Source organism: Bos indicus, chromosome 16 (assembly GCF_029378745.1).
Source record: "Bos indicus isolate NIAB-ARS_2022 breed Sahiwal x Tharparkar chromosome 16, NIAB-ARS_B.indTharparkar_mat_pri_1.0, whole genome shotgun sequence".
In the NCBI taxonomy this organism is placed as follows: domain Eukaryota; kingdom Metazoa; phylum Chordata; class Mammalia; order Artiodactyla; family Bovidae; genus Bos; species Bos indicus.
Genome location: NC_091775.1, coordinates 51,343,651 through 51,368,379, shown reverse-complemented (window position 1 = coordinate 51,368,379; position 24,729 = coordinate 51,343,651). Strand labels below are relative to the sequence as shown.

The 24,729-nt window shown below is 59.0% G+C and overlaps 1 protein-coding gene across 1 annotated transcript in view; it reads left to right on the top strand.

The window, feature by feature from the left end:
* The first annotated feature begins 1,599 nt into the window (after window positions 1-1,599).
* SKI (SKI proto-oncogene) overlaps window positions 1,600-24,729 on the top strand; it is a 55,227-nt gene continuing 32,097 nt past the window's right edge. Inside the window, exons 1-2 of the mRNA XM_070767677.1 lie at window positions 1,600-1,603; window positions 1,655-3,315. Coding sequence (XP_070623778.1) covers window positions 1,600-1,603; window positions 1,655-3,315 — 1,665 coding nt within the window. The remainder of the gene's footprint in view (window positions 1,604-1,654; window positions 3,316-24,729) is intronic.

The window sequence follows — 24,729 nt, the reverse complement described above, 5'->3', positions numbered from 1 at the left end:
GAGCTGTCAGTTCTTCAGATGTGGAGCAAAGCACCCTGAACCACAAGGTCTCCCCCATGAGATTTTGCAACCATACAGGTGTGGGGTCTCTGCCCATTCTCGCTGCCTCTCTGGACACCTGTCCATGCCTGCAGAGACACCCAGTCAGCTCCCCGGGGCAGGAATGCTGGTTTGGGGCCAGTTTCAGCCTCCAATGGGGAGTCAGGAGCAATAAGGTCCAAGCTGAAGGTCACACAGGCTGAAGTGGGTGGGCCCTCTCACCTCTGCCCAACACTGTGGGCCCCCCACGTGTCCTCCAGTGTCTGGGCCAGCTTGGGTGCCCTGGTCCTGTGGAAGAAAAGATGCCACTGCCTAGCTGGGCAGGACTGTCTCTCTGCCCTTGAGTTAAGCACAACCAGAATTGTCTTCTAGATCTCAAGTCTCCAGCCCCCAGGACTCTGCTAGATACTGTTTCCTCTGGGGGCCACCCAGTCAGCCTGTCCAACCTCAGGCCCTTGTCTTGTCCCACCCAACGCTTTTCTGTCTGTCCCTTGTGATAGAGCCAGGGTGCAGAAGGATGGACAGTGTGGTCTCACATTGGCCCTGCCCTGGGTGCCCTGCAGATGTAAAATGGCTCTTTGAGCCTGGGGACTGTCGGGTAAGGGTCGGGCCAGCGTGCTCGGGGCACGCAGGCAGGAGCCAGGTTCCTGAGGAGCCTGGGCCTCACGGTAAGCTGGATGCAAGCCCTGCCCTGGAACTGGTGGTGGGCGCACAAACTGGCTGTGTGGGGGACCATCGTGAGGGGTCGTGGGGTGGTCGGCCCTGCGGCCAGTCATCCTTTGGGGGTTGCTGTGTCGCGCCTGCATTGCTCGGGGGGACTCCCTGAACAGTCTGCACGGTGTCTGTCTCCCGTGTGGGGTCTCTGGGGTGTTGCCATCCTGTAGTAACCCACGTCGTCTGGCTCGGTGTCCCAGTCCTGCGTGGGACTTGGGTCATATTGCCCCGTCACGTGCGTGGGGACCCCGGGGGCTGGGCTGGGAGGCGTGCGGTAGAGGGTGCGCCGGCCCCATCCGCCCGCCCCTCAGCTGGTTTGCGGTTGTGGTGGGGGGCCCTGTGTGGGTTTCTGGGCTCTGGCGGCGACACGGCGGCTGGACGGGCGCCTTCGCTGCCGCGCAGGAAGTAGCCTCCACCGGATGGGGGGCCCGGGGCGCAGCCACCGCCCCCGCCGAGCGGCCTTCCGGCGGGCGGGCCCGAACGGAGCCGAACGGGGCTGAGTCCTGGACGGGCGGGGCCGAGCGTAGCCGAGCGAAGCCGAGTCGCAGGCGGGCAGGCCCGAGATCAGCCGAGCGGATCCGAGTCCCGGGCCGGAGGGCGGGCCCGAATGCGGCCGAGTGAGGCGGAGCGCCAAGCGCGGGCGGGGGGAGCGCGCGTTCCTGGAAGAGCCTGGCCGGTGGGGGGGGCGGGCGCATTCCTGGCTGGCGCTCGGCTGAGGCCGACGCGCGGCCCCAGACGACGCTCGGGGCGGGGCGGCGGCGCGGGGCGGGGCGGGACGCGGGGCGGGGCGGCGGCGTGAGCTCAGCGCCCGGCGCTCAGTCCGAGCTGGAGCGAGCCGCCGGGAGGATGTGCGCCGAGCCCCGCGCCGCCGCCGCCGCCGCGGTCTGAGGCCGCCCCACAGGCGCTCCGCCGCCCCGGAAGCCGCGCGCGCGGGCGGGCGGGCGGGTGGGCAGGCCGCGGAGCCGGGCGCGGGCGGCGGGGTGGGTGCGGGCCGGGCCGGGAGGCCGGCGGCGGGCGCAACGCGGCCGGCCAGCGCCGCCGGGACGAGCCGGGCGGGCGCCGCGCGGTGGGAGGAGCGGGGCGGCGGCGGCGCGCCGCGCGAGGACGGCCCGGCGGGCCCCGCGCCCGCGCCCCCGCTCCTCCCGGGCCCCTCGGCCTCGGCCGCCGCGGCGATTCGCGCCTCGCGGCGCCGGCACCTGCCCGCGCGCCCCCCGCGAGCCCCGGGCCCGCGAGCGTTGGCGTTGGCGTTGGCGGCGCGCGCTGGGGCATGCCCCGCGCCTAGGGCCCGGGGGGCGCGCGGGGGGCGCGCGGGGGGGCCCGGGCGGCGGCGGGCGCGGCGCGGGGCGCGTGGATGTGGCGCCGGGCCCGGGCGGCGGCGGCGGGCTCCAGCGGCGGGACCCCTTCGCCCCGCCCGCCTTCCCCTTCGGGCCCCCGGGCGAGGCCGAGGCCGCGGCCGTGATCGGCCGGGAGCCGGCGGCGGGGGGCGGTCGGGGCCGGGGCCGGGGGCGCCGCCGGGGCGCGCGGGGCGGCGGCGGGGGCCGCGGGGGCCCGGGCACGCGGGAGCGGGAGCGGCCTGGGGAGCCGGAGCGCACCATGGAGGCGGCGGCGGGCGGCCGCGGCGGCTTCCAACCGCACCCGGGGCTGCAGAAGACGCTGGAGCAGTTCCACCTCAGCTCCATGAGCTCGCTGGGCGGCCCGGCCGCCTTCTCGGCGCGCTGGGCGCAGGAGGCCTACAAGAAGGAGAGCACCAAGGAGGCAGGCGCGGCCGCGGTGCCGGCGCCGGTGCCCGCGGCCGCCGAACCCCCGCCGGTGCTGCACCTGCCCGCCATCCAGCCGCCGCCGCCCGTGCTACCCGGGCCCTTCTTCATGCCGTCCGACCGCTCCACGGAGCGCTGCGAGACCGTGCTGGAGGGCGAGACCATTTCGTGCTTCGTGGTGGGCGGCGAGAAGCGGCTGTGTCTGCCGCAGATCCTCAACTCCGTGCTGCGCGACTTCTCGCTGCAACAGATCAACTCGGTGTGCGACGAGCTTCACATCTACTGCTCGCGCTGCACGGCCGACCAGCTGGAGATCCTCAAAGTCATGGGCATCCTGCCCTTCTCGGCGCCCTCGTGCGGGCTCATCACCAAGACGGACGCCGAGCGCCTGTGCAACGCGCTGCTGTACGGCGGCGCCTACCCGCCGCCCTGCAAGAAGGAGCTGGCGGCCAGCCTGGCGCTGGGCCTGGAGCTCAGCGAGCGCAGTGTGCGTGTGTACCACGAGTGCTTCGGCAAGTGCAAGGGGCTGCTGGTGCCCGAGCTCTACAGCAGCCCGAGCGCCGCCTGCATCCAGTGCCTCGACTGCCGCCTCATGTACCCGCCGCACAAGTTCGTGGTGCACTCGCACAAGGCCCTGGAAAACCGGACCTGCCACTGGGGCTTCGACTCGGCCAACTGGCGGGCCTACATCCTGCTCAGTCAGGACTACACGGGCAAGGAGGAGCAGGCGCGTCTCGGCCGCTGTCTGGACGACGTCAAGGAGAAGTTTGACTATGGCAACAAGTACAAGCGGCGGGTGCCCCGGGTGAGTGTCCCGTGGCAGCCGTGCCTGGGGAATGGGAGCGGGGCCTGGAGAGGGCGGGGTGCCCTCCTGGGTGGGGGGCTCAGCCTCCCCCACACGTTTCAGGGCTAGGTTTTGTTTTGTGGAAACTTGGGGGTGGTGTTGGCGTCCCCATAGACTGCTCCGTATCAGGAGGAAGGTCCTTTGGTCTGACTTCTAGGACTAGCTCCTTGCCTGGTTGGGAGCCTGGGGGGCAAGCTTGGGGGGTGAAGCCCTCCTGAGGCCCAAGCTGTTGCCCAGCTGGGTCGGGAGGGGCAGGCCTCTTTTGCCCTTAGTCCCAGGAAGTTTGATCCTGGCCGGATCCACTCTGGAGCCTTCAGCCCAGGCCTTCCTGGGGACCGGGGGGGTGTCCAGGCTGAGTGGGGGGCAGGGAACCGCCCTGGCCTTCCCACTCCCGGGCTGGCACACAGAGGGGAGCCTGCCCGTGTCCCCAGCAGGCGGAACTTGGCTGGGCAGGGCCTGTTTGTGCCTTGAAGTCTTGGGAGACAGACTCCAAAGCGAAGCCAGGTGTCTGGGCCGTGGTGGCCGGGGGCCGAGACTCGGCGACTCCAGCTTTGTGTGTGTGCCTGGCCTGTCAGAGAGTTAGTCTCAGAGTCCCCTGTGTGGGGGCGAGGGCCGCTTGGCACCGGGATCGGGAACTGGTCAGCGGGCGCCTGAGGCTCTGAGTGTCAGGGGAGCCACTGGCCTGCGGTTTGTTTTGGACGTGCACGTTTTCTTCTGTCCTTTCCTCTGAGAGGCAAAGGGCGGTGGGGAGGGCGGTTGGCCTGGGGTCTGTTTGTTCGCCAGACGGTGGATCCGTGTGATCCAGCCTGGCAGCTCCTGGCCTCTCACTGGGGTCCACACCAGCTTTGCATGGCACCTCCCCCCTCCCCAAGTATTTGTAACTTTTCTTTTGAGTATCCAGGCTTATTAAATTGCACACACAGAATGCTGCATTGGCTCTGCTATTCTTGGGAGGCCTAATTAATTCAGCTATTGCATCAAACTTTTTTTTCCGAATCTGTGAATAGATGTTCCCGCCCGGTTTTCTCTGGGCGCCCCTCCAGCGGAGTGTCAGAGTCTCCGGGAGCGGAGGAGGGGAGGGGAAGCCAGGCCTGTCGCCTGCGCTCGGGAGGCCTGTGTGTGCTTGTGGATGTGCTGGTGTTCCTGCCTTCGGCTCCTCTGGCGCCCAGGTGGCAGCTGTCTGCAGACCAGGGCTGGGATTGGGCAGGAGGGACGGTCTGAGTGGGCATTGTGGGTGGGGGAGGGTGCTGGTGGCAGGTTCCAGCAGGCTGATCGGGCCTCTCGTTTCAGACTGGGAGCTGGCCGTGTGTGGCATGAGGGGTGTTCTCAGTGAACTGGGGGCTTCTCTGTTTGGGGTGCCTGCCCCCTCGACAGCCATCGTGGCCCAAGGGCACCCTGTGTGCAGGATTGTGGTGGGTTCTGGCTGCCTGGATAAGCCTGTGGTTGAAAGGCTGTGGCAGGTCACTTAATGCAGGGTGGAGAGGAGACGGTCTTGTCTGCAGGGTGTGTCTGTGTTTGTGTCCGAATCTGGGTCATGTGTGTTTGTGGTTGTCTTCCTGGGGTCGGCTGTGGCAGCTGCAGGCCGGGGCCTTGGCTCCCTTGCAGAAGGCCCTGCTGTTCTGAACATGAGTGTCCGTAGGCTCAGGGAAGGCCTGGCCTCAGCTTATGGGCCCAGGCACTGCCAGGCAAGTGGGCAAGACGGCCCCCTGAACCGCGGCCTCAGAAAAGGGGCCAGAGCGAGCTTTGGTGTTTGGTGATTCCCCAGACGGTCGGCGCCACCCTTTCCTCTTGTGCCCTGCCAGTGGTGCTTAGAGCTCTCGTTGGTTCAGGGATGCTGATGGTGATGTGATCATCCTGAGAGGTTGGGGTCTCCAGGCTGTGTGTCAGTACCACGTGTTGTCACAGTGGAGTCTGGGCCGGTGATCCCATGTGCCCCCGTCCAGGCCTCGGCTGTGCCACTGTCCGTGCTGGCTCCTGTGCTCTCCTGTCACCCCCAGCTCAGTTGTCCTGTTCTCTGGCCTCTGCCCATGGCTTTGGCTCTGTGACCGTGCACTCGGGAGTCCTGAGCTGTGTGGTCCTTTACAGGTCTCCCCAGCACAGCCTGTCTGTGCGCCAGGGACACCCAACCCCAAGAGTGGGAAGGGGATTTCGGCCTCAGGGTGGGGAGCTCATGGGGAGTTCAGGGGAAAAAGCTGCAGGGAAGACCCCCTCCCCAGGCTGTGGGCCTCTATTTGCTCCACCCACTCCTGACAGATTATTCATGGGATACATTTTGATTTCTCCACTTCTTTCTGTAGTTCATTTTAATATTTTTGATCTCCTGAGGCTTAGGACAAAAAGCAACAGAGAACGGGCTGGAACTGCTCTTTGTGGGGGCCTCAGGTTCCTGTGAGATGAAGTGAGCTGATGTTTGTCCTAGGCACTGAGGGCTGCGGGGGTCACCTGGCTCTCTTGCCGCCAGCACTGAGGGGGCCGCACGGGGGCCTCCTGGGGTCCTGGGGCCCAGTTGCCTTCACCTGCCCTGCTGTGCCTACAGCCTGAGCACAGCAGGGTGGCGGTTCCTGTGGTCACTCCAGCATGGGGATGGGCTCCAGCCTGAGCCTGGAAACCCTTGAAGGTGGTGTGTCTGCGCATGCTGGCCCGGGGGGTGCTCCTCAGTGATGCCCCTCACACCATGGGGGCCCTCAGGACGTGCCTCCGGCCATCTAGCCACTGTCAGGGCTGCCGGACCCTGGTGCCCTGCGCTGGGCGGGTCTGACTGTGAGCTCCTCGGGGCTGCTCCTGTGTCCTGGCTCTGTCCCTCCCTGGCTGCCTGACTGAGCAAGCATGCACCTCAGTTTCTGCGTGTTGAGACGGGGACAGTATGCATAGCAGTTGTTGGCGGTGTCTTGGAGGTGTGTTTGGGTGACGAATGTTGTAGGTGGGCAAGGATATGTCTTTTCGCTGCCGGACTGTGTAGCAGTGAGGTGGGAGTCTCAGCCTCCCCATGCCCCCTCCCTTGTCTTCTGTCTGATCGACTCCATCCCTCATCTGATGGCCCTTGGACTAAGCTAGATCTGTCAGTCATGGAGGGGGCGTTGGTATGTGTCCCTCGTTTTGAGGGATGGCTGCTTGTGGGCCAGGTGGGTGGCGGGGTTGCACTGCCCCCCCTGGGGCTGGAACTGGGCGGGCCCCTGCATGATCGAGAAACAGGCCGTTGGGAACTGCTCGCCTTCCGAAGGTCCTGCTTCCCAGGCTGGAGACCAGGGATGCTGTTTGCTCATGGGGCTTCTTCCTTCAGTGCTGAGTCCCTGTAGGAGTGTTTCCACAGAATTGCCTGCCTGGCAGGGGCTCATGGACTGAGGGTCCCCGTGCTGTGTGAGTGTCCAGAGTGGAGTCTGTGTGAACTCCCAGCAGTGGAGCAGTTTCCCCCATCACCTGGGGATGGCCAGGCCATCAGTGTGGAGGAGCGTGGACTCTGACAGTCCCTGCTGGGCAGCAGCTGAGGCTTTGGTGAGGGAGATAGGCCATAGGGATTCCGCTAAGTGGGCACGTGTTGTATGGTCAAGCTCAAGTGGCCGTGGGAGAGATGGTGTCAAGAACGTCCATCGGGCTGGAAGGGACTCTGGCCAGCCTGCCTCTCTTAGCACCTCCTCTTTATCGTGGGGCTAGGCTTACAGATGCCCTTAGTCTGGGCACAGGTGTAGAGGCTTGGGTGTCCCTTCGTCCACTGGCTTTGCTCGAGGTTTTTGTGGGCACCATTGTGATTTCCTGGCTCCTGACGCTTTGCTGAGAAGGTGGGGTGCTGTTGGGTGATGCTCTGCAGCCAGGCTCCTGGATGGGCCCAGCCCCGCATGCAGGAGGATGGAATCAGCAAGTTGGGCTGGTCCTTGGTGAAGGCCCCAAAGCGAAGGCCCAGGACTCATCAAACGGGAAACAGCAGCCTCTGGTCAGCCGAGTGTGAGTGAGGGAGGGTGTGGGGGGCCGGCCGAGTGCCCTTGTCTGCGTGTGGTGAGCAGGGCTGTGTTGAAGTGGTCCTCCAGGTCGGGGCCGTCTGCCCATCAGCCCGTCTTCAGCCATCCTGCTGGTTTCCAGCACTTCTCTTTGGAACTGGGCGGGGCTGTCGGCTTGCCGGGGGCAGCAAGGTCCCTGAGTGGCCCTTGCTTCTGTCCCTGCTGCCCGTCTGGGGATCCTCGACCAATGCAGGGCTTTGAGAGTAGAGCCGTTGGCTCCCAACCTTGCTCACAGCCCGTCTGAGTACTGTCTGTCTGAGATGCCAAGCGAGGCCCACGAGGAAGTCTGGGGAGGTGACCGCTGGGCGCCGGGAGGGCCTGGGGGAGGCGGTGCTTCCGGGCCCTGCACCCTGGCCGTCTGGCGGGAGGTGTCGGTGGCCGCCGGCCGGACTCTCTGTGGCCCAGAGACTGTTACACAAGCAGCAATAATGTGTCTCTTTCTAAGGATTGCGAAAGTTGGGGAGGATTTCTCCACTGGAAGAATTATGCAAGTTTCAACTGAAATGTTTTTAAAAAGTTTCTTTGTTTTGAGTCAAAATACAGAGGCTGAATTATTTCCTTAAGATCTGTGAGAGCTGCAGGAGAGGGAGAAGCCTCCACTCTTCCCAGGGCCCTGCTTGCTTCCTTCTTTGCTTCCCTCCGGATGCCCATCACATGGGGATGGGGCGTGTTTGGGGGAGGTTGGGCCCCGAGGTCACGGGTGGGAGCTCCTGGCCACACGTGTCCGTGGATTAACAGGGGCCTGTCAGAGCCCCAAGAAGGGATGAGAAGTCACTTCTGGGAGTGTGAAGCTGTCACCGTGGGGTTTGAGGCGGGTTCCTGTTGGTGTCGGATTAGAGCTGTGACTGGTCTCTGTGTTCATGTGAGTGGAGTGGGGCGGGTGGGGACTCAGGCTGTGTGTCCACAGTTGACTGGTGTGGCTTGGGCCCTGCAGGGTCCCAGGACGGCCGGAGGAGCCCGTGCTGTGACCCAGCTCTGTGCATGCAGGGCCAGCTTCTCTGGTGGCCCGGGAGCAGCCGGGGTGCTATAGGGTTTACAGCGTTTGAGTCTCCTCTGATTTTACGTTTTTCACTTAGAAAGACTCGAAGAACGCTGCGACTTCTTGATTTTGCAGCTACAGATAATAATTCAGGAAGTCTCGGCGTGGCTCTGTGGCCGCGCAGCCCGCAGCGGTCGGGCCTGCCCCGCGGTCTGGGCTCTCCGGGGAGACCTTTTTGCGGCCGACCTGGGGCTTGTGTGTTTGTGGTTGTGTTGTTGGCTTCGTGTGGGCCCCCAGTTCCGGGCCCGGAATAAATACTTGTCGAATGACTCATGGAGACATGAAATCACTAATGTCAAGGTTTATTGGCAGCTTGGCGCTTGCTGGCTAGAAAAGGAAGGAGCTGGCGCTTTCCCTGGAGTGCATGGAGCCGTCCTGTGGGGCCCCGGCTCAGGGCTGCTTGGGGTTCAGAGACGGCTCCACCTGGACAGGCCCTGACGTGGCTTCCGCTTGGATGTTGGTTGGTTACTCTGAAAGGAATGTCTCTTGTTGAAAACAGGCTTCTCAGGGGCTACCATGCTGCCTGTCACAGAAGATGTGGTGACGGGTGGTGAGGGGGCTTTGGCTGTGGGGGAAGGAAGCTGGAGCCACTGGGCCTGAGGGCTGGCAGGACTGCGGGTGGTTGGAGCGGAGGGGGTCTGAGGGCCCCAGGCACCCGTGAGACCTCACTCAACCCCTGAGCGCCTGTGAGGGGTGTTGCTGAGTGGAGGTGACCATCATGTGATGGGGAGGGTCTGAACCCCTGGGACAGGGCCGGCAGTGAGGAACAGGGCTGGGCTTCGGGACTGCAGGTGGGGGTCACCTGCATGTTGGGGGTCACCCACTGGTGGCCCCATGTACCTGCACCCACCTCCCTCTGCCCCAGGAGCTGTTGGCCACGTCCTCACAGGAGCCCAGCGGTGTGATTGGTGTCTGAGGACCTGGCTGGAACCTGGGCCTTCTCTGCACCCCACTCTCACCTCATGTATCTCCTGGGCCACATAGCGTTCCAGGAGGGCTGAGGGTCCAGGTTTGTGTGCAGTACGCAACCCCCAGTACCAGAGCCCCTCTATCCGTGGCGCTTGCCAGTGACAGCCAAGAGGGCCCTGAGCCCTGGGGAGCCTGGCGGCCCTGCTGGGCTGGAGGGGGGTGGGGGCTGTGACTGGGCCTGTGTGTGGCCAGCTTTCTCTGTGCACATCTGTCACCTTGGCTCTCTCGTGACCCCATGGTTCTGGTTTGTGGTTCAGGCCTGGTGGGTGGGTGCGGCATCCACACGCTATGCTGCAGTCCTCCGGTCTGCGTGAGCTGCCTTCAGAGCCTGACCTGCTCGCTGGCTGGGGTCACTGTGGTCTCCAGTGGTGCTGGTGGTTCTCTCATGGCTGTCATGGTTCCGCCCACCTGCCCCCGTGGATGCGTCCTGTTGGCCTGATGGTCTCCTCTTGCTGCCTTTCAACTGCTGGAACAAGAGGGGCCCTTGGTCCTGGGGACCCCCTTGCCTTGCGTGGGGCTGGGGCTTCTCTTGCAGGGACCCACGGGTCCGGCCATGGACAGAGAGCTGCAGAGTCTTCACAGAGAGCCGTGGGGCCTGGCTGGCCTCTCCTGTGCCTCCCAGCCCAGCTGCCGTGGTTGTCTGGGTCTGACTGTCGCCCCCAGTGGGGCCAGTGTGTCTCAGGTGTTCTCTGAGTCCCTGGAGGAGGTGGGGCGTGGGGCGGGGGCCGCGGTGCCGCCCTGGGAGGAGGGCAGGTGCATGTGTCCACAGGTGGTTCTGGAAGCTCCCGCCCAGCCCCACCTCCAGGTCAAGGCAGCGGGGAGTCTCTGCTGGCCTTGCCTCTACCTCCACATGGGGTGGGGACCCCAGGCCTGGCGTAGTCCCTGGGGTGCAGCCTCTGCACGTCCAGGGAGGGCAGGCTGGCCGTGCAGAGGCTGCTGGCTCCCCCCACCTGCCGCCTCCCACTTCCTGGTGTTAGAACCACGTTGCCCAAACCATTAAAAAAATTATACTCCCATGTTGAATGATATGCAAATGTAGTCAATTAAGCGAGGGGATTTTAATTAGCAGTTTAAGTTCATGTGTGAAGTGCCTAGCCTTAATTACTTGACAGTTTTGTTGTAAATTTGCTAAGTTTTTTTTTGCAGAACTATCAAAACTGTGATTTTTTTTTAACATCCTTGTATGTAATAAGTGTCGCCCAGCTTGCCTGACCCTAGTGGGTCTTGTCTGCATTTACAAAGCTCCTTAAACTGTGAAAACAGGGTAGGCCCTGGGCTGGCTCCGTGCGGCTCCAATAGTTAAACTGGGTTCTGAGTGGCCCGGGTGTGGGTGGCCGAAGGGTCCTGGGCTCTGGGTGGTGGACCCGGGGACCCTCCTCCCAGCTGGGGTCTGGCTGCCTGCAGTGGAGCTGGCGCCCGGCAGTGTACCGACAGGCAGGAGCGCAGAGGACCAAGGCTACAGCCCTTGCCCAGCAGACCCGGAATTCCTAAATTCCCAATCTTGCTCCTTCCCCACTTCCAGGAAGGAGGCCCCCCTCCTGCTGCCGTGCACATCCCCCCGCCCCCCAACCCAGTTCTGACGATGCGGCCCACCCAGCCTGGTGTCCAGTTTCTACTGCGGGAGAGGAGACATGCGCTCTGTTTGTTGGATTCGGATTCGTGTTGGACTCTTCTCCCCTCTGGGGAGGATCTGCTTTAATTTTCCTGTTGCTGTCGTTGAGGTGGTCTCAAGTCATCCAGGTCTTCTGTGGTTTTTAGTGTCCCTTCCAGGTTTTATTATCTGAGCTCCGGGTGTTTCACATACGCAGTTAGGATTTAAATGTTCTCTTGAACCGCCTTGCGATTTCTCTCAGGAGTCCATGTGACAGAGGCTCTGGCCGGGACCCTGCAGAGCAGGCGGCTGTGAGTGGGGGAGGGATGGGGTGCAAGCCTTTTGAGGGGCTCGAGGGAGAGCCACCTGGGCCTCTGCCTTTGCTTGGTTAAGTTTTGAGGGGTGAGCAGAGTGAGCCCAAACAGTGATCCCAGGGCAGGTTCCTGCCCAGTGGTGAGCACCCACCACCCACTGGGCCAGCATGTGTGTGGACTTACAGCGGGTGGTGGTGTGAGGGCAGATTCAGGCGCCCGCGAGTGGGGAAGGGGCTCACCCACACATTCTTGGTGCTACACTGCTTTCATCTCACTCATCTCCCCCAATCTTCTCGCTAAAGCAGACCCCAGGCATCATTTCACACGTGAGTGTTTCAGTATCCGTCTCACAGATACGGAATCGTGGAAAATCATTACCTTGGGGCTGTTAGCGTGCCTGGCAAAGTTGACAACAGTGTCGGAATGCCTGCGGGTCCCCAGCCTGTGTTCAGATCCCGCATCTCAGACGTGGCTCTGCCGGCCTCCCTCATCCATGCCCCTGTGCACACGTGTGTCTTGTGCACGGCTGTGCCTGTGGGCAGCCATGGAGCACTTTGGTGAGCAGTCTGTGGTGTTGAGGGTCCTGGAATGTCTTTCACATCCAGGGCCAGGCTGTGTTTTTGTTATTATGCAAGAGGCTTCAGAGAGTGTCTTAATGTGGACTCCTCCCAGGAGCCTCAGTGCAGCCATGTGGAAGGCCGTGTACACCTGCTGCCAGCTTCCAGCCCCCCTACTCCAGCATCCTGAGCGCCCTGTGTTGACCTGCGTCCAGCGCGGCTGTGGCCCTCACCCCCACCTCGTAGCTGGGGCTGGTCCCTGCTCTTGTGTGATGGGCGTCGGGCCTCCAGTGCGGGCACCCATGGATGGGACTGTGGTGCGTCCTTGCTGCCGGCGTGTGCATGTGTGTCTGGGTCAGAGGTCACGCTCAATTGTTTTCTGCAGGGAGGGTGGGGCCTGTGTCCTGAGGGGCCTCAGGTCAGTGGTCGCTGCAGGCACATCTCCTCTGATGCCCGGGACTTGAGCTGAGGCTCTCATAGAAGACTTGGCGGCTCAGAGCGAGCTCCCAGCCTTGTTGGTTGCGCTTCCGTTTGTCCCATTTGGTTGCTCACACACAGGGTGCCTGTACTTCTCTGGGTATTCCCTTGGGAGACTCTGACCCAGAGAGGCAGGTCGTCTTCATGGATTCTTGATTTTGTTGCCAAGATTCTCCCTTTTAACAGCATCAGGTACCTGCCTACCTTCCTCCATCCTCACAGCCTTAGTCACTGTCGTTCAGAATAGTCTTGTTGAAGGGAGTATCTCATTGGTTCATTTTTTCCTAAAGGAGTTGGCTATTTTATTATTTTTAGTATTCTTTTTCCTATAATTTTCCTTGTGTGTGTGTTGTTTATTGTGGTAAAATGACACTTACAATAAAAACCATCCTCCTCCTTTTTCTAAGTGCACAGCTCAGTGGCATCGGGCACATTATCGCTGTCGGGCAGCCGTGCCCACCATCATCTCCAGGACTTCATCCTCTTCCCCGCCACGCCCTCCCCTGGCCCCCACCCTCCTGCTTTGTGTCTCTGTGACTCTGATTCCTCCAGGGACCTCAGAGACGTGGAATCATGTAGGGTGTCTCCTCTTACGTCCGGTTTGTTTCTCTCCGCATCGTGTCCTGAGGTCTGTCCACGTTGGAGCAGGTGCCAGTGTCGGGACCTTCTCCCTGTTCAGGGCTGGATCCTGTTCTCTCGTATGGATGGACCACATTCTGTCTGTCCGTCATCTGACGACGGGCACCTGGGTTGCTTCTGTGTTTCGGTTGCTGTGCGTGGGGCAGGTCCCCGCTCTCAGTTCTGCTGGGCACGTCCTCACAGGTGGAATTGCTGGGTCACACGGTGGCTCTGCGTCTGCTCCTTGAGCAGACCCTGTACTGGCTTCCTCAGCAGTGGTGCCCCGTGTCCCGGGTTCCCTGTGTCCTCGCCAGCACTGGTTTCTGGGTTTTGACAGTATTGGTCCTGAGGGGCGTGAGGCTGTCTCGCTGTGCTGTTGATTTGTGTGTTGAGCATCTTGTCATGGGCTTGTTGGTTGTGTGAGTACATTGGCCTCTGAGGTTTAGCTGGTGAGCTTGACATGAGACTGTCCTCTCTGGAGTCTATGTCCTGCCCCAGTTTCTTGAGAAAGTTCTTAAGAGAGGAAGCGGGGGTCTCATGCTTTTCCCCACACAGAGGCCGGAGTCTCTGCCTTTTAATCTTGTCACCACACGGGGGTTGCGTGTTGGGCCCAGAGCAGGGGGACACCCACCTGTGTTCTGGTTAGCTTGAGGGCAGCTCTGGGCAGGAGAGCCTGCCGGCTGGATGTGGACTTTCCCTCTGGCTCCGGGACAGCCAGGAGCCCACGCCCAGGACCACCGGCCACTTGGCGTTCTCCCTCTGCCTTGGACACAGTTTCCTGAATGACTGGTGCATGTGCCCCTCTCCTAGGCTTTGGGTCCAGCCCAGCTTCCAACCATGATTTCCACTCGTTTGTCTCCGTTGGTTTCAGGAGGCCACAGTGACAGGTGGTCCGGGAGACACTGGTTGACCAGGCAGACCAGGCTGCTCCGGGCCCTGACTGGTGGCCCTGGCCAGAGTGGGCTGTGCCCGCACTGCCCATATCCCAGCCCCGGGGCTGCATTGCCTGAGCAGTTGAGTGGCCTCTGAACCAACCCAGATGTTTGGTTTGCAGACGCCCCCATCTTGGCCTCTTGCGGGAGCGGGAGTGGGAGTGGACCCGAAGGCTAGGGATCGGAGAAGTGGCCCTCTGCTTCTTTGTCCACTTTGTCTTAGCTGTTGAATATTGATGAGAGTCTGGGGTGTGAGGGCGCCCTGCCGCGTAGCTCTTGAAAGGAGGGTCCTCGATTTTTGTTTTGCAAATACTGCCAGGTCTGCCTGCTGGGTGGGGGTGACACCACTGGTTGGATTCAAAAGGAAGGCCCGGTGGTGGGAACCGGGGCAGGGCCTGCAGGGACCTCGTGAGGGTGGCTCTTTGTGCTCTGGTTGAAGAAAGAAAGAGAAGTTGGAAACCGCTTGGGGTGGGAGGGCCCCCCTCTGCCCCACCTGCTGCCCACAGTGAGCAGAAAGCACTGTCTTTGGATCTAATTTTAACCTCTTTCTTACCCCATTTTCTCTGTGCAGATGTTAGCAAGTATAATTTTTTGTATTTCTGGTGAAGTCCAAGTTCCTAGAAGTCTAGAGAGGCAGCATTGCTTAATGGTTAGGGGCAGGGATCCTTAAACTTGATTGCTGGGAATTCCCTGGCGGTCCAGTGGATAGGATGTAGCCTTTTCACTGCCGAGGGCATGGGTTTGATCCCTGGTCAGGTGAACTAAGATGCTTCAAGACACGTAGTGTGGCAAAAACAAAAACGTTGGCTTTTTTTTTTTTCCCTAAAGAAACCAGATATAACCCACTTGATTCCTGGGGCCAGATCCTGGCTCGGGCAACTTGTCACTTGTATTAGAGGCTTTGTCAGTTCCCTGGGCCCTGGTGTCCCCGTCTGTAAAGTGGGTGGGGGAGTGGGGTGCCTCCTCTCATTGGTCATTACAAAGGCCCAGCACTGCGCCCGGCCCTCTCTCTGTCTTCCTAAGCCGGGGCATTTGACAGGAGCATCCCAGGAGCCCGGCCGGGCCCATGTGTGGGCATACGCAGGCTGGCACAGTGGCCTCCTTGCAGCCAAGCGGGCCAGCGGACGGGCGCCAGCAGGTGCTCTGAGCGGAGCACACAGTGTACCGGGCGGCCAGGCTCCCTGTGCCAACAGCAGCTCTGGGCAGCCTGGGGCCTGTGCAGTGTGTGGTCAGTGTGCCCATGTTGGCTGCCCTGATGGGCTTGCAGAGTCTCAGCTGACTTCCACGCTGGGTCCCAGGTGAGGCGGGTGCTGGTGCGTTTAACCGGTGTGGGGTCCTGCTAGAATGCTGGGAGCCGCCTGTCCTGGGTCCCCTGGGCTCTGTATGCAGCCAGGCGTGTGTGTGCGGACCCAGGTGTCCACTGCGGTGTGGTGCTTGGTGACAGGCTGAGGGAGTCCCTTCTCTGTCAGGTGCAGCCCCCAGGTGGACCCCTGGACAGACGGAGGACCCGCATCCTGTTTGAGCAGGGCAGGTGGTTCGGGTTTTCAGATGGGAAGATGGGAAGACTGGGGGTAACTCTTCACATGGGGACTTGGGTAAACAGCTAGCAGTGGTCAGCGCCTCATCGGCAGCCTCAGTCTCAGTGGAGCAGCACTGATCCCAGAGCCGTTCTTACCCAGAAAGATGAGGATTTCCGGAAAGCAGAAACAAGGCAGTGTGTCAAGAACCCTCTTAGGGAGGCTCGCTCGTTCCCGTCCTGCTCTTGGGGCAGAGCCTCAGGAGGGAGGAGCCCAGGGGCAGCAGCCAGGGTCCAGGGGTTGGCAAGGGGTGGGGATCCCATCCACCTGCTCCTTCTCGCTACAGGTCCTCACATGCTGGATTATGCATCACCCTTGCAGAGAGTCGAACAGAATCAGAGATCTGTTTTTCAAACTAGGGTTTGTTACTGTTCAGGAAATTTGGGATTTTGAGAGGTTTTTCATGCTGCTCTTGTTCCATTTCTGATGCTTTTGGGTCTGATTTAGAAAAACCACTCAGTGTGGCTTACATGTTGCAAGATGTCATTGCCCTGCCCAAGCTGGGTGTCCCCAGAGCACTGCTGTCCCTTCTTGGCACATGTTCTTGTGTCCTTAGACCAGGGGGTGGCTTCCACGCCCCTGCGGATGGCTTCCACCCCCCTGTGGACAGAGGAGCAGCCAGCCACCTGTTGGTGAATCTGCTGCCTCTCCTTGGTTCAGGGCTTTTTATTTTTTATTTGTTGTGTACTTGGCTGCACCGGTTCTTTGTTGTGGCACGCAAGATCTTTTAGCTGTGGTGTGTGGGATCTATCCTTGATGAGGGATTGAACCTGGGTCTCCTGCACTGGGAGCACAGAGTGTTACCCACTGGATCACCAGGGAAGTCCCTGGGGCTTTTTTATTATAAGAAGTTTTCAAGTGAAGCTTTTCTGCAGTGAAGCTTTGAGGCAGGTTCCCCAGGGTTCACTGCCATTGTCCTGCTGCATTGGAGGGAGAGTGTCTAACGCTGTGGTCCTTGGTGTGTGACCGTGGGGCCCCGGCTGCAGTGCCGTCATGCTCCTCGTCCACTCAGCCCTCCCGCAGCAGTTTGCTTCTGCCCAGGACCCACTAGGATGGGCCCTGCGATCTGGCATCTCTGCCTGAGCCTGTCCGCTGAGATCTCCCCACCTGCGGTCCTGCCTGATGCAGCATCTGAAGGGTGAGGAGCTGTCCTGTGGGCACGTGCTGGGTGTGTCTCCTGGCTGGTGTCAGTGGCAGGCTTGGAGCCCCCCTCCCCTCGGGGATGGCAGCTTCGCTCACACTCGTGGTGAGTCTGCTTCTTCCCTCTGTGGTTAATAAATAATCTGTGGGCAGACTTTAGACCCTGGCAGTGTACGCTTCCCGTGAACTTGCTCCTGGTGGGTTGGCTGTCCCTCCACGATGCTGCCTGACCTGCTGCTCCTCTCTCTCCTCCCCTCCCCCCCACCCTCCTTCCTCCTCCCCTCCCCTCCACCCTCCTTCCTCTTCCCCTCCCTCCTCCTCCGGCTGATTGGTGTCACCAGATTAGCCCCAGACAGTGTTGTGGTCATTCCTGCCATTATTTGATGCCTCAGTCATCCTCTTTGGGCCACCTGCTAAGGACTCAGTCTCTCCCTATGGCTTTTCTCCGACCCCCGACCCCTGCCCGACGCCCCGACACGTCCCTGCAGCTTGTGGCCCATCCCCTCCTGACTGTAAGGCAGCTGGTCACTGGGGGTTTAGACACAGATGCAGCCCCTTGAGTGGTCACACCTGCCCCCCAGCAGGAGCCCCCAGGGGTGGGTGGGTTCCAGTCTCAGGGTTGTGTCACGGTGGGGCAGCAGTCGGTGGCTGCTGACAGTAGAGGGTCTCGCCGCCTGTGAAAGTTGGGCCATTTTCCTCGTCTTGTGGGTCATGGATGAGACCCGAGCCACTTCCCCCTGATTTCTGTCCTGGGCCTCCCACAGGGCTGCATCTGTTGCCATTTCACTCTGAGCCCAGAGGCTATGTCTGTGCCTCTGTTCACTCCGCCCTGGATGTGCCCTGCCCTGGGGTCACTCACGCTTTTCCGCCTGGGATGCTCCCAGGTTCCCATGTGACACGTGGGGTCAGGAGGGGAGGGCGCCTGGTGGGCTGCACGCCCTCCAGGTGCCTGTTACTTCAGTTTGAGGTGGAATGGAGAAGATTGAAAGCCATCCTTTTTTCCCCATTTTAAAAACGAATCTTTATTCTACTTCAAATCTCTGAAAGCTCTGTAAAGTTAAAAAAAAAAATAACAAGTGTTGATTCATTTTAGCTGCCCTAATAAGAAAGATGTGGTTCAGTCACTAAGCTGTGTCCGACTCTGTGACTCCAAGGACTGCAGCGCGCCAGGCTTCCTTGCCTTTCACCATCTCCCGGAGTTTGCTCAGACTTGTGTGCATTGAGTAAGTGATGCCATCCAACCATCTCATCCTCTGTCACCCCTTCTCCTTCTGCCTTCAGTCTTTCCCAACATCAGGCTCTTTTTCAGTGAGTCAGCTCTTCACATCAAGTGACCAAAGTATTGGAGCTTCAACATGAGTCTTTCCAATGAATACTCAGGACTGATTTCCTTTAGGATTGACTGGTTTGATCTCCTTGCTGCCCGTGCTTGGTGCTCAGTCTTCCCCAGCACCACAATTTGAAAGCATCAATTCATGGCGCTTAGCCTTCTTTATGGTCCAGCTCTCACATCCATACATGACTACTGGGAAAACCAGAGCTTTGAATGTGAGTGTTTTGAGAGCAGTAGTCGCTGTTCCAGGCTGGGGTCCTGCCCTTGGTGTGACCTGATGGTCTGAAGGTCCTCTGGGTCATGGTGGGGGGGGGTGTTGGGGGTCACGATCCCAACAGGTGGCCCAAGGCCTCTGTGGCTGGGAAGGTGACCCCAAGTTCTGTGCCCTGTGCTGGGGACACAGCCTCCCAGGGAGCGTGGGCGGAGTCCTTGACGGCTCCAGTGCACTGTACCTGCTGAGAGCTTTTGCCTCTGTCAGCTGCTGACCACAGAGTGATGTGAGAGCCTGAATGCAAGGACGGGCACCTAGGAGAAGACAGACCTTAAAGACACGCTGCGCCACAGCCACCTTGCCCTCCAGTCTTCCCACATAGTCCATGGCCCTCTGGAGAGGATCAAGCCTGTGTCCCCAGAGCCCCTCCCAGCTTGAGGCTAGTTCCTTGGTGAGGCCAGTGTTGGGCCAGTGCAGGCTCTGCCAGGAGTACCTGTGGGTCTAGCTATTGGCAGAAGGTTCTAAATACTGAGCCTCACAGGAACATAAGGATGGCCTGATTGGAATGAATATTTAGGATCTGATTTGATTAAAGTTGCTTTGGCTAATCTGTGGGGTACTATGCACCATGGGTCACAGCCTCATCCATCCCGATCTGCAGCCAAGCACCCCGCCAGCACCGCCCCCGCCACGATCAGTGAGCATGGGCATCGTGGGGCTGGGGGCCTCAGGTCCTCCCCGACGAGGCTCCCAAAGCAGCACGTGTGCTTGTTTTCGATGTACCGTGTGTGTATCCCTGTGTCCAGGTCTCTAGGGAGGGGAAAGGGACATTGTGTGTGTGGGTCTGTCTTTAGACGGGCCCTTCGAGGAGACAGCACGTGAAGCTGAATTCTCTCAAACCTTCCTGCACGCATGCCTGGTAACCAAGGCTGCCGCCACCACCAGGGGCTTTGCTCTTATTCCCGAGGATTTGTTCCCAGTGTGCGTGTGTGTGTGCTTAGTCGCTCAGTTGTGACCCTATGTTACTCTCTGTGACCCCATGGGCTGTAGCCCACCAGGCTCCTCTGTCCATGGGATCGTGCATTTGTTATTCAGTGCCTGGGAGTGAGGCGGAGGCTGAGACAGGCCCCTTGGGGATGAGGAGGAGCTGGCCCTGGCTGTGCTTCCAGCTGGGTGCCATGTGCAGGCCTGGCCTCCCTGCAGCTTGCAGGGCCCAAGGGGGTTGGGGGGCGGCGTGTGTGAGCAGCGGGCAGAGCAGGGCCTCCCTGTGGCGCTTTCTGTCGCCTGAGGCCCTAGAGCCATTAGTTGAGGGCCTTGCCCCCACCTTGCCTGGGCGACAGGTTTTGTGTGGCTCATGTGGAACTGAGGGGCCTTCATTCAGAAGCTGGAGGATATGTAGCCCTGGGAAGCCCAGCATGAGTGGGAAGAAGCCTCACAGCTGCCCGGTGGCGTGAGGGGTACAGAGAGGAGGGGGTGATGTCAGCCAAGGCCTTGGCCAGGCCTGGCACTGATGGCCCCTGTCTGTCGCGGGCTGATGTGGACCCCGGGGGCTGCTGCAGGGCGGCATTGCCTTCTGGATGCCTCACACCTGCCCTACTCATCCCCTGCGAGGCCTGCTCTGATGGGGAGCCATCCCAGGCCCCACGCACACCCAGCATGCCTGCCACCTTGGTGGTGCCACCTAGCCCTTGCTGCGGGAGGGGGCTGTGGACTGTGCTCACTGGATCCCCTCTCCCCCCGACCCCTGCAGTCAAGAGAAGGGCTGGAGGTACCAGACCTCCCTGGGCCCTGGGGGAATCTGACAGTGGCAGGGGGTGTTGAGGGCTGTGTGAGCAGCCTTTGGGCTGCAGGTCTGAGCGTCTGTGGCCAGGAGCTGTCCTGAACTGTGCTGCGGTGTTTCAGGCGCCCCAGGCATGTTCGTTGGTCGGTCCAGGGGAACTTCCCTGTGTCTCCGAGACTTTCTGAGACACGTGGGAGCTTCTCGTCCATCTCTAGATGCTGATTCTGTAGAGTTGGGAAGGCCCGCCATGTTGACTGGGCTGTCATTCTGCGAGGTGCATCTGCTTAGAGTGCTAGCCGGCCTCTTGCCGACCCCTCTACCCTTAGAAGAAGCACCATCCAGCCGTGATTGACTTGTTTCCAGTTTTGGCACCGATGGAAGGGCTGACCCAGGCTCTCCTGCCCATCAGGGAAATCCCAGGGTGCAAGAACCCCTTGCAGGGACCACTGCTGTCTGTCCCGTTGCTCTGTCCCTTGAGTCACCCTGCAGTGGAGCTGCGTCCTCCCAGGAATGGCCGGACTGCAAGGTCAGGATCCTTGTCGGCTGCTGTCCATTTTGGTTTACTTGGTGCTCAGTCTGGACATGTTGACGTGCACCCTCTGGCTGTCAGATAGCCCTTGTGTGCGCTCCTGCTCGTCACCGTGGCCTCTGGGCGGGAGCAGAGTTAGGACCTTCTGTTTGCTTCTGATGTCCTCAGGGTCTAGGCCAGCCGACTCTGGCTGTGACTCAGCCTTTGCAGGTGGGATCGTGATGTCCTGGGTAGGCACAGCCATGGCGGCTCTTCTTCCTCCAGATGCCCTGTCCTCCTGTGGGGCACAGGTGGGACCTTTAGCCCCATGCTGCCCGGTAAGGCCTGCTTTGTCAAGTGGTAGGAGGTGTAGGCTTGTACCCTCACTCCCCAGGCACACAGACATCATTTCTTCATCTGCCTGGGGTTTGAGGGTATGATGTTTGTTTTTATCATTACACAGGTGTCCTCTTACAGCTAAAGGGCACAAGGCCCAAACTCAGCGTCCGCGTCCTGTCTTCCCTACTTGGCATTGGGCAGGGGCTTCCTGTGGTTCACAGCTTATCCTCTGTTGACTCCATGTTTCTCAGTCACCTCCAGGCCCGCCCAAGCCTGTGTGTCTCAGGTCTGGATAAATCGACCCTTCATGCTGACCACTGTGACTGGGGGACTGTTTATCCTGAACTGGTGGACAAGTTCTGACCTCACTTCCTGTCTGCTCTAGGTCCTGCATGCTGACAGGTCCCACGTTCTGACCTCACTTCCTGTCTGCTCTAGGTCCTGCATGCTGACAGGTCCCACGTTCTGACCTCACTTCCTGTCTGCTCTAGGTCCTGCATGCTGATAGGTCCCACGTTCTGACCTCACTTCCTGTCTGCTCTAGGTCCCGTGTTCTGACCTCCCTTCTTGTCTGCTGTGCGTCCTCCATCCTGGTAGGTCCCTTGGTTCTGACCTATCTGCTCTAGGTCCTGCGTTCTGACGTCACTTCCTGTCTGCTCTGTTTTTTTCCAGATCCTGACATCACTTCCTGTCTGTCTGTCTGTCGTGTGTCTTGGGTTGGTCAGTCACTGTTTCCTGCTCCCCTGTGTGGTCCTGTCCCCTCTCGGAGGCCGAGGTGCTGGACCTGGCGGGTGCCCTGCCTCTTCCTTCTGAGCCCAGCACCCGACAGGTGGCTGTGCAGGCCTGCCCCTTTTGGGGTGCCTGGTGGCATGTCCCAGCTGTTGGCCCACTGCTCTCCGGTGACCTGGAGAGCCTTCTGGCTGGACGTCGGCCTCTCTGTCTCTTGGTGTCACTTTCTGGAAATTTCCTCCAGTTTATTGTCATGTTCATTTTTCTTTAAGTTTTATGTTTTATTTTTGGCTGTGCTGGGTTTTCATTGCCGTGCAGGGGCTTTCTAGTTGCGGTAAGTAGTGGCTACTCTTTAGTTGCTCTGCGAGGGCTTCTCATGGTGAGAGTTCTCATCGCAGAGTCCAGGTTCGTTGTGGCTCGTGGGCTTACTAGTTGCTTCATAGCATGTGGGATATCCCCTGATTAGGGATCGAACCCGTGTCCCCTGCATTGGCAGGCAGATTCTTAACCACTGGACTACCAGGGAAGTCCTGTGGTGTTCATGTGTAATACTTCTTTTGTTGTCATTGTTTCTTCTGTAAAAGTGCTCACCTGTTCTGTTCCATGGCTTGTCTCCTAGACCCAGGGGTATTGGCTGTGGTTTCCTCTGAAGTCAGCTTTCAGGGCCTGCTTTTCCCTCGATGGTGGTTCTTGACCATATGGTTTTATCATGGGCAAGCGTAGTGGGCAGCAGGGTGGGGCACTTGGAGTCCACTGAACTGTTTCTCAGGCATGCTTGCAGATGAGCCCCTGATGATGTTTTTGAGAAACGTCCTCCTGTGGTCGCTGGCCCCTGCATCCCGTGCCTGTCCACGCGGTCCCTGGTCCTTCTCTCTGCTGCCTGCCCAGCCCCCTCCCGCCCCCACATGTGCGCCTTTGCTGGAGAGCGGGGGCTTTGGCAGTTTCTGAGAGAAAAGCAGGGTTGAAGTATCTTTGTTCTTCCATCTTGAAACGGATTTTCTTTCGTTAGCATTTTAATTATTCTATCTTGATGTGTTTCTCTGAATTTGTAGAAGGTTTTGGCATTTTAAGCATTCAGGAAGGAAGGGCATAAAGAGCTGCTTTAAAAAGGAGGATGCGTTGTTGCCAGTTATTTGTGATCTTAACCAGAAGTAACCTTCAAATAACCAAGATTTATTTTCTCAAAGTGTTTTATTTCTTGCTAGTGTGTGTGTGCACGTGTGTGCACGTGTGTGCACGCGTGTCCACACAGGGTTCACTGCCATTGAAGGTCTCACACTCAGCGCCTCTGGCTGAGTGTGGTCTTGACTGATGTTTGGACAAATGACTCAGACCCCTTATTCTAAGACTTAATCATCCCTGAAGGATGACTAAGTTCCAGATCCTGCAGAGCAGAGTGCAGTAAAGGGAGAATGTGAACCAGGACAATTTTAGAACTGCTTTTAAAAAATGGGTTGAAAACTCTTTGTCAAGAAGCGAAAAGAACCAGCAGGAGCTGTTTAGTAATAGAGGTTTGTCAGGACGAATCTCGTTTTCTTTTCTTTTTTTTTGAAATTTTCTCCCATGGTTATTCTAAGTCAGCACACGTGTTTTATCACAGACTGCCCCAGACCTCGGCTCTCCTCTGTGGACCGTGGTATGCAGCTGTAACGTGCTCATTCTTGGCTCTGGATCAGTCCCTCAGTCTTGCTGGTTTTCTAGGGCAGAGGTTCTAAAGCTTGAGCTTCAGAATTCTTCAATGATGAGCCTGTGGGTTCCACCCCGGAGTTTCAGATTCCTGGGTCTGGGATGGGTGCTGAGATTTTGCATTTCTAACAAGTTCCCAGGTGAGGCTGCCTCTGGGCCCCCGCCGGAAGCAGCCCTGGGCCGAGGCCAGCCCCCACCGTCTGTGTAGATAAAGCTGTATCAGCTCGCGCCTCGCCCCTGGTGTCCACTTGGCCTGTGGCTGCTTTTGTGGGAGCCTGGAGCAGCTGGAGTAAGAATGCACACCCTGAAAAGCCAAAAAAAAAAAAAGCCAAAAAGACAGTTTGTCCTTTGCAGGGAGTACATGCTGGTTCTGATCTGGACAAAGAAATGACTTGAATGCATGGCGACGGCATTTTTGTGAATCTTTTGGGACGGAAGAGGATGTGTTTGGGATCGACCTCAGAAGAAATGGTGGCCTGTGCTGCTCGTGTACACATGTCACTGACCTGTGGGGGTTGTTTCAAACTGTGGAACAAACGAGTCCTGGAAGATAAAGGCTCCGGTTGGGATAATTGCTGTATAGTTATTTTAAAGGCAGCTTTTTAAAGGTATAATTAACATAATAAGCTGTGCACATTTAAAACATACAGTTTGATAACGTTGACGAATGTGTACACACGTGAAGCCATTGCTGCAGTCAAGGAGGAGGAGCTGTCCCTCACCCGCAGGGTGTCCCGTGCCCTTCGGTCCCTCCCCACCCCCACCCCAAACAGCTGCCAAGCCAGCTTCCTTCACTCTAGATGGGTTTCCTTATCTAGAGCTTTATGGGAAGGAAATCTCTGTGTTTTTTTTGGTCTCATTTCTTCCACTCAGCACAGTTATCTCGAGATTCTTCTGTGTGGTTGTGTCAGTGCGTGGTTTGTCTTGTTTTTGCCTCACTGTAGGAATTGCCATGGTTTCTTTCTTCATTCACCTGTGGACCGATGGGATCCTTCCCGGTTCTTGGCTGTTACTCACAAAGCTGCTGTGAACGCTCCTTGTGAGTTTTTTTGGGACACACACATCTCACTCCCTTGGTAGACACCTCGGTGTGAGTGGCTGGGTCCTGTGCGTGCGGGTTGGCCTTTCTGGAAATGCTGAGCTGGCCCAGGCATCCCCACCAGCTCCTGCGTCCTCACCAGCACTCTTGCTGTCTTGGGGTTCAGTCATTCTAACACGTGTGGAGGGATAGCTGTCTTTGTGGTTTTAAGTTGCATTCCCTAATGACTAATGGCTTTGGACATCTTTTCGTGGGCATATTTGCCGTCGTCTATGTATGTTCTGTGGTGAAGTGTCTCTTGGAAGTTTTTGTCTGTTATTTGAGTGGAGTTGTTACTGGTGAATTTTGAGAATTCTATATGTATTCCGAGTGCAAGTCCCTTTTCACATTTATGCTTCGCAAAGCTTTCTCCCTGTCTGTGGCTTTCTTTTTTTTCTCTTTTGAAGAGTAAAATTTTAATGTTTTCATCAACTCCAGTGTATCGATTGGTTCTTTTAGATTGGAGTTTTGATGTTCTAGATGAGAAATCTTCTCTGATGCAAGG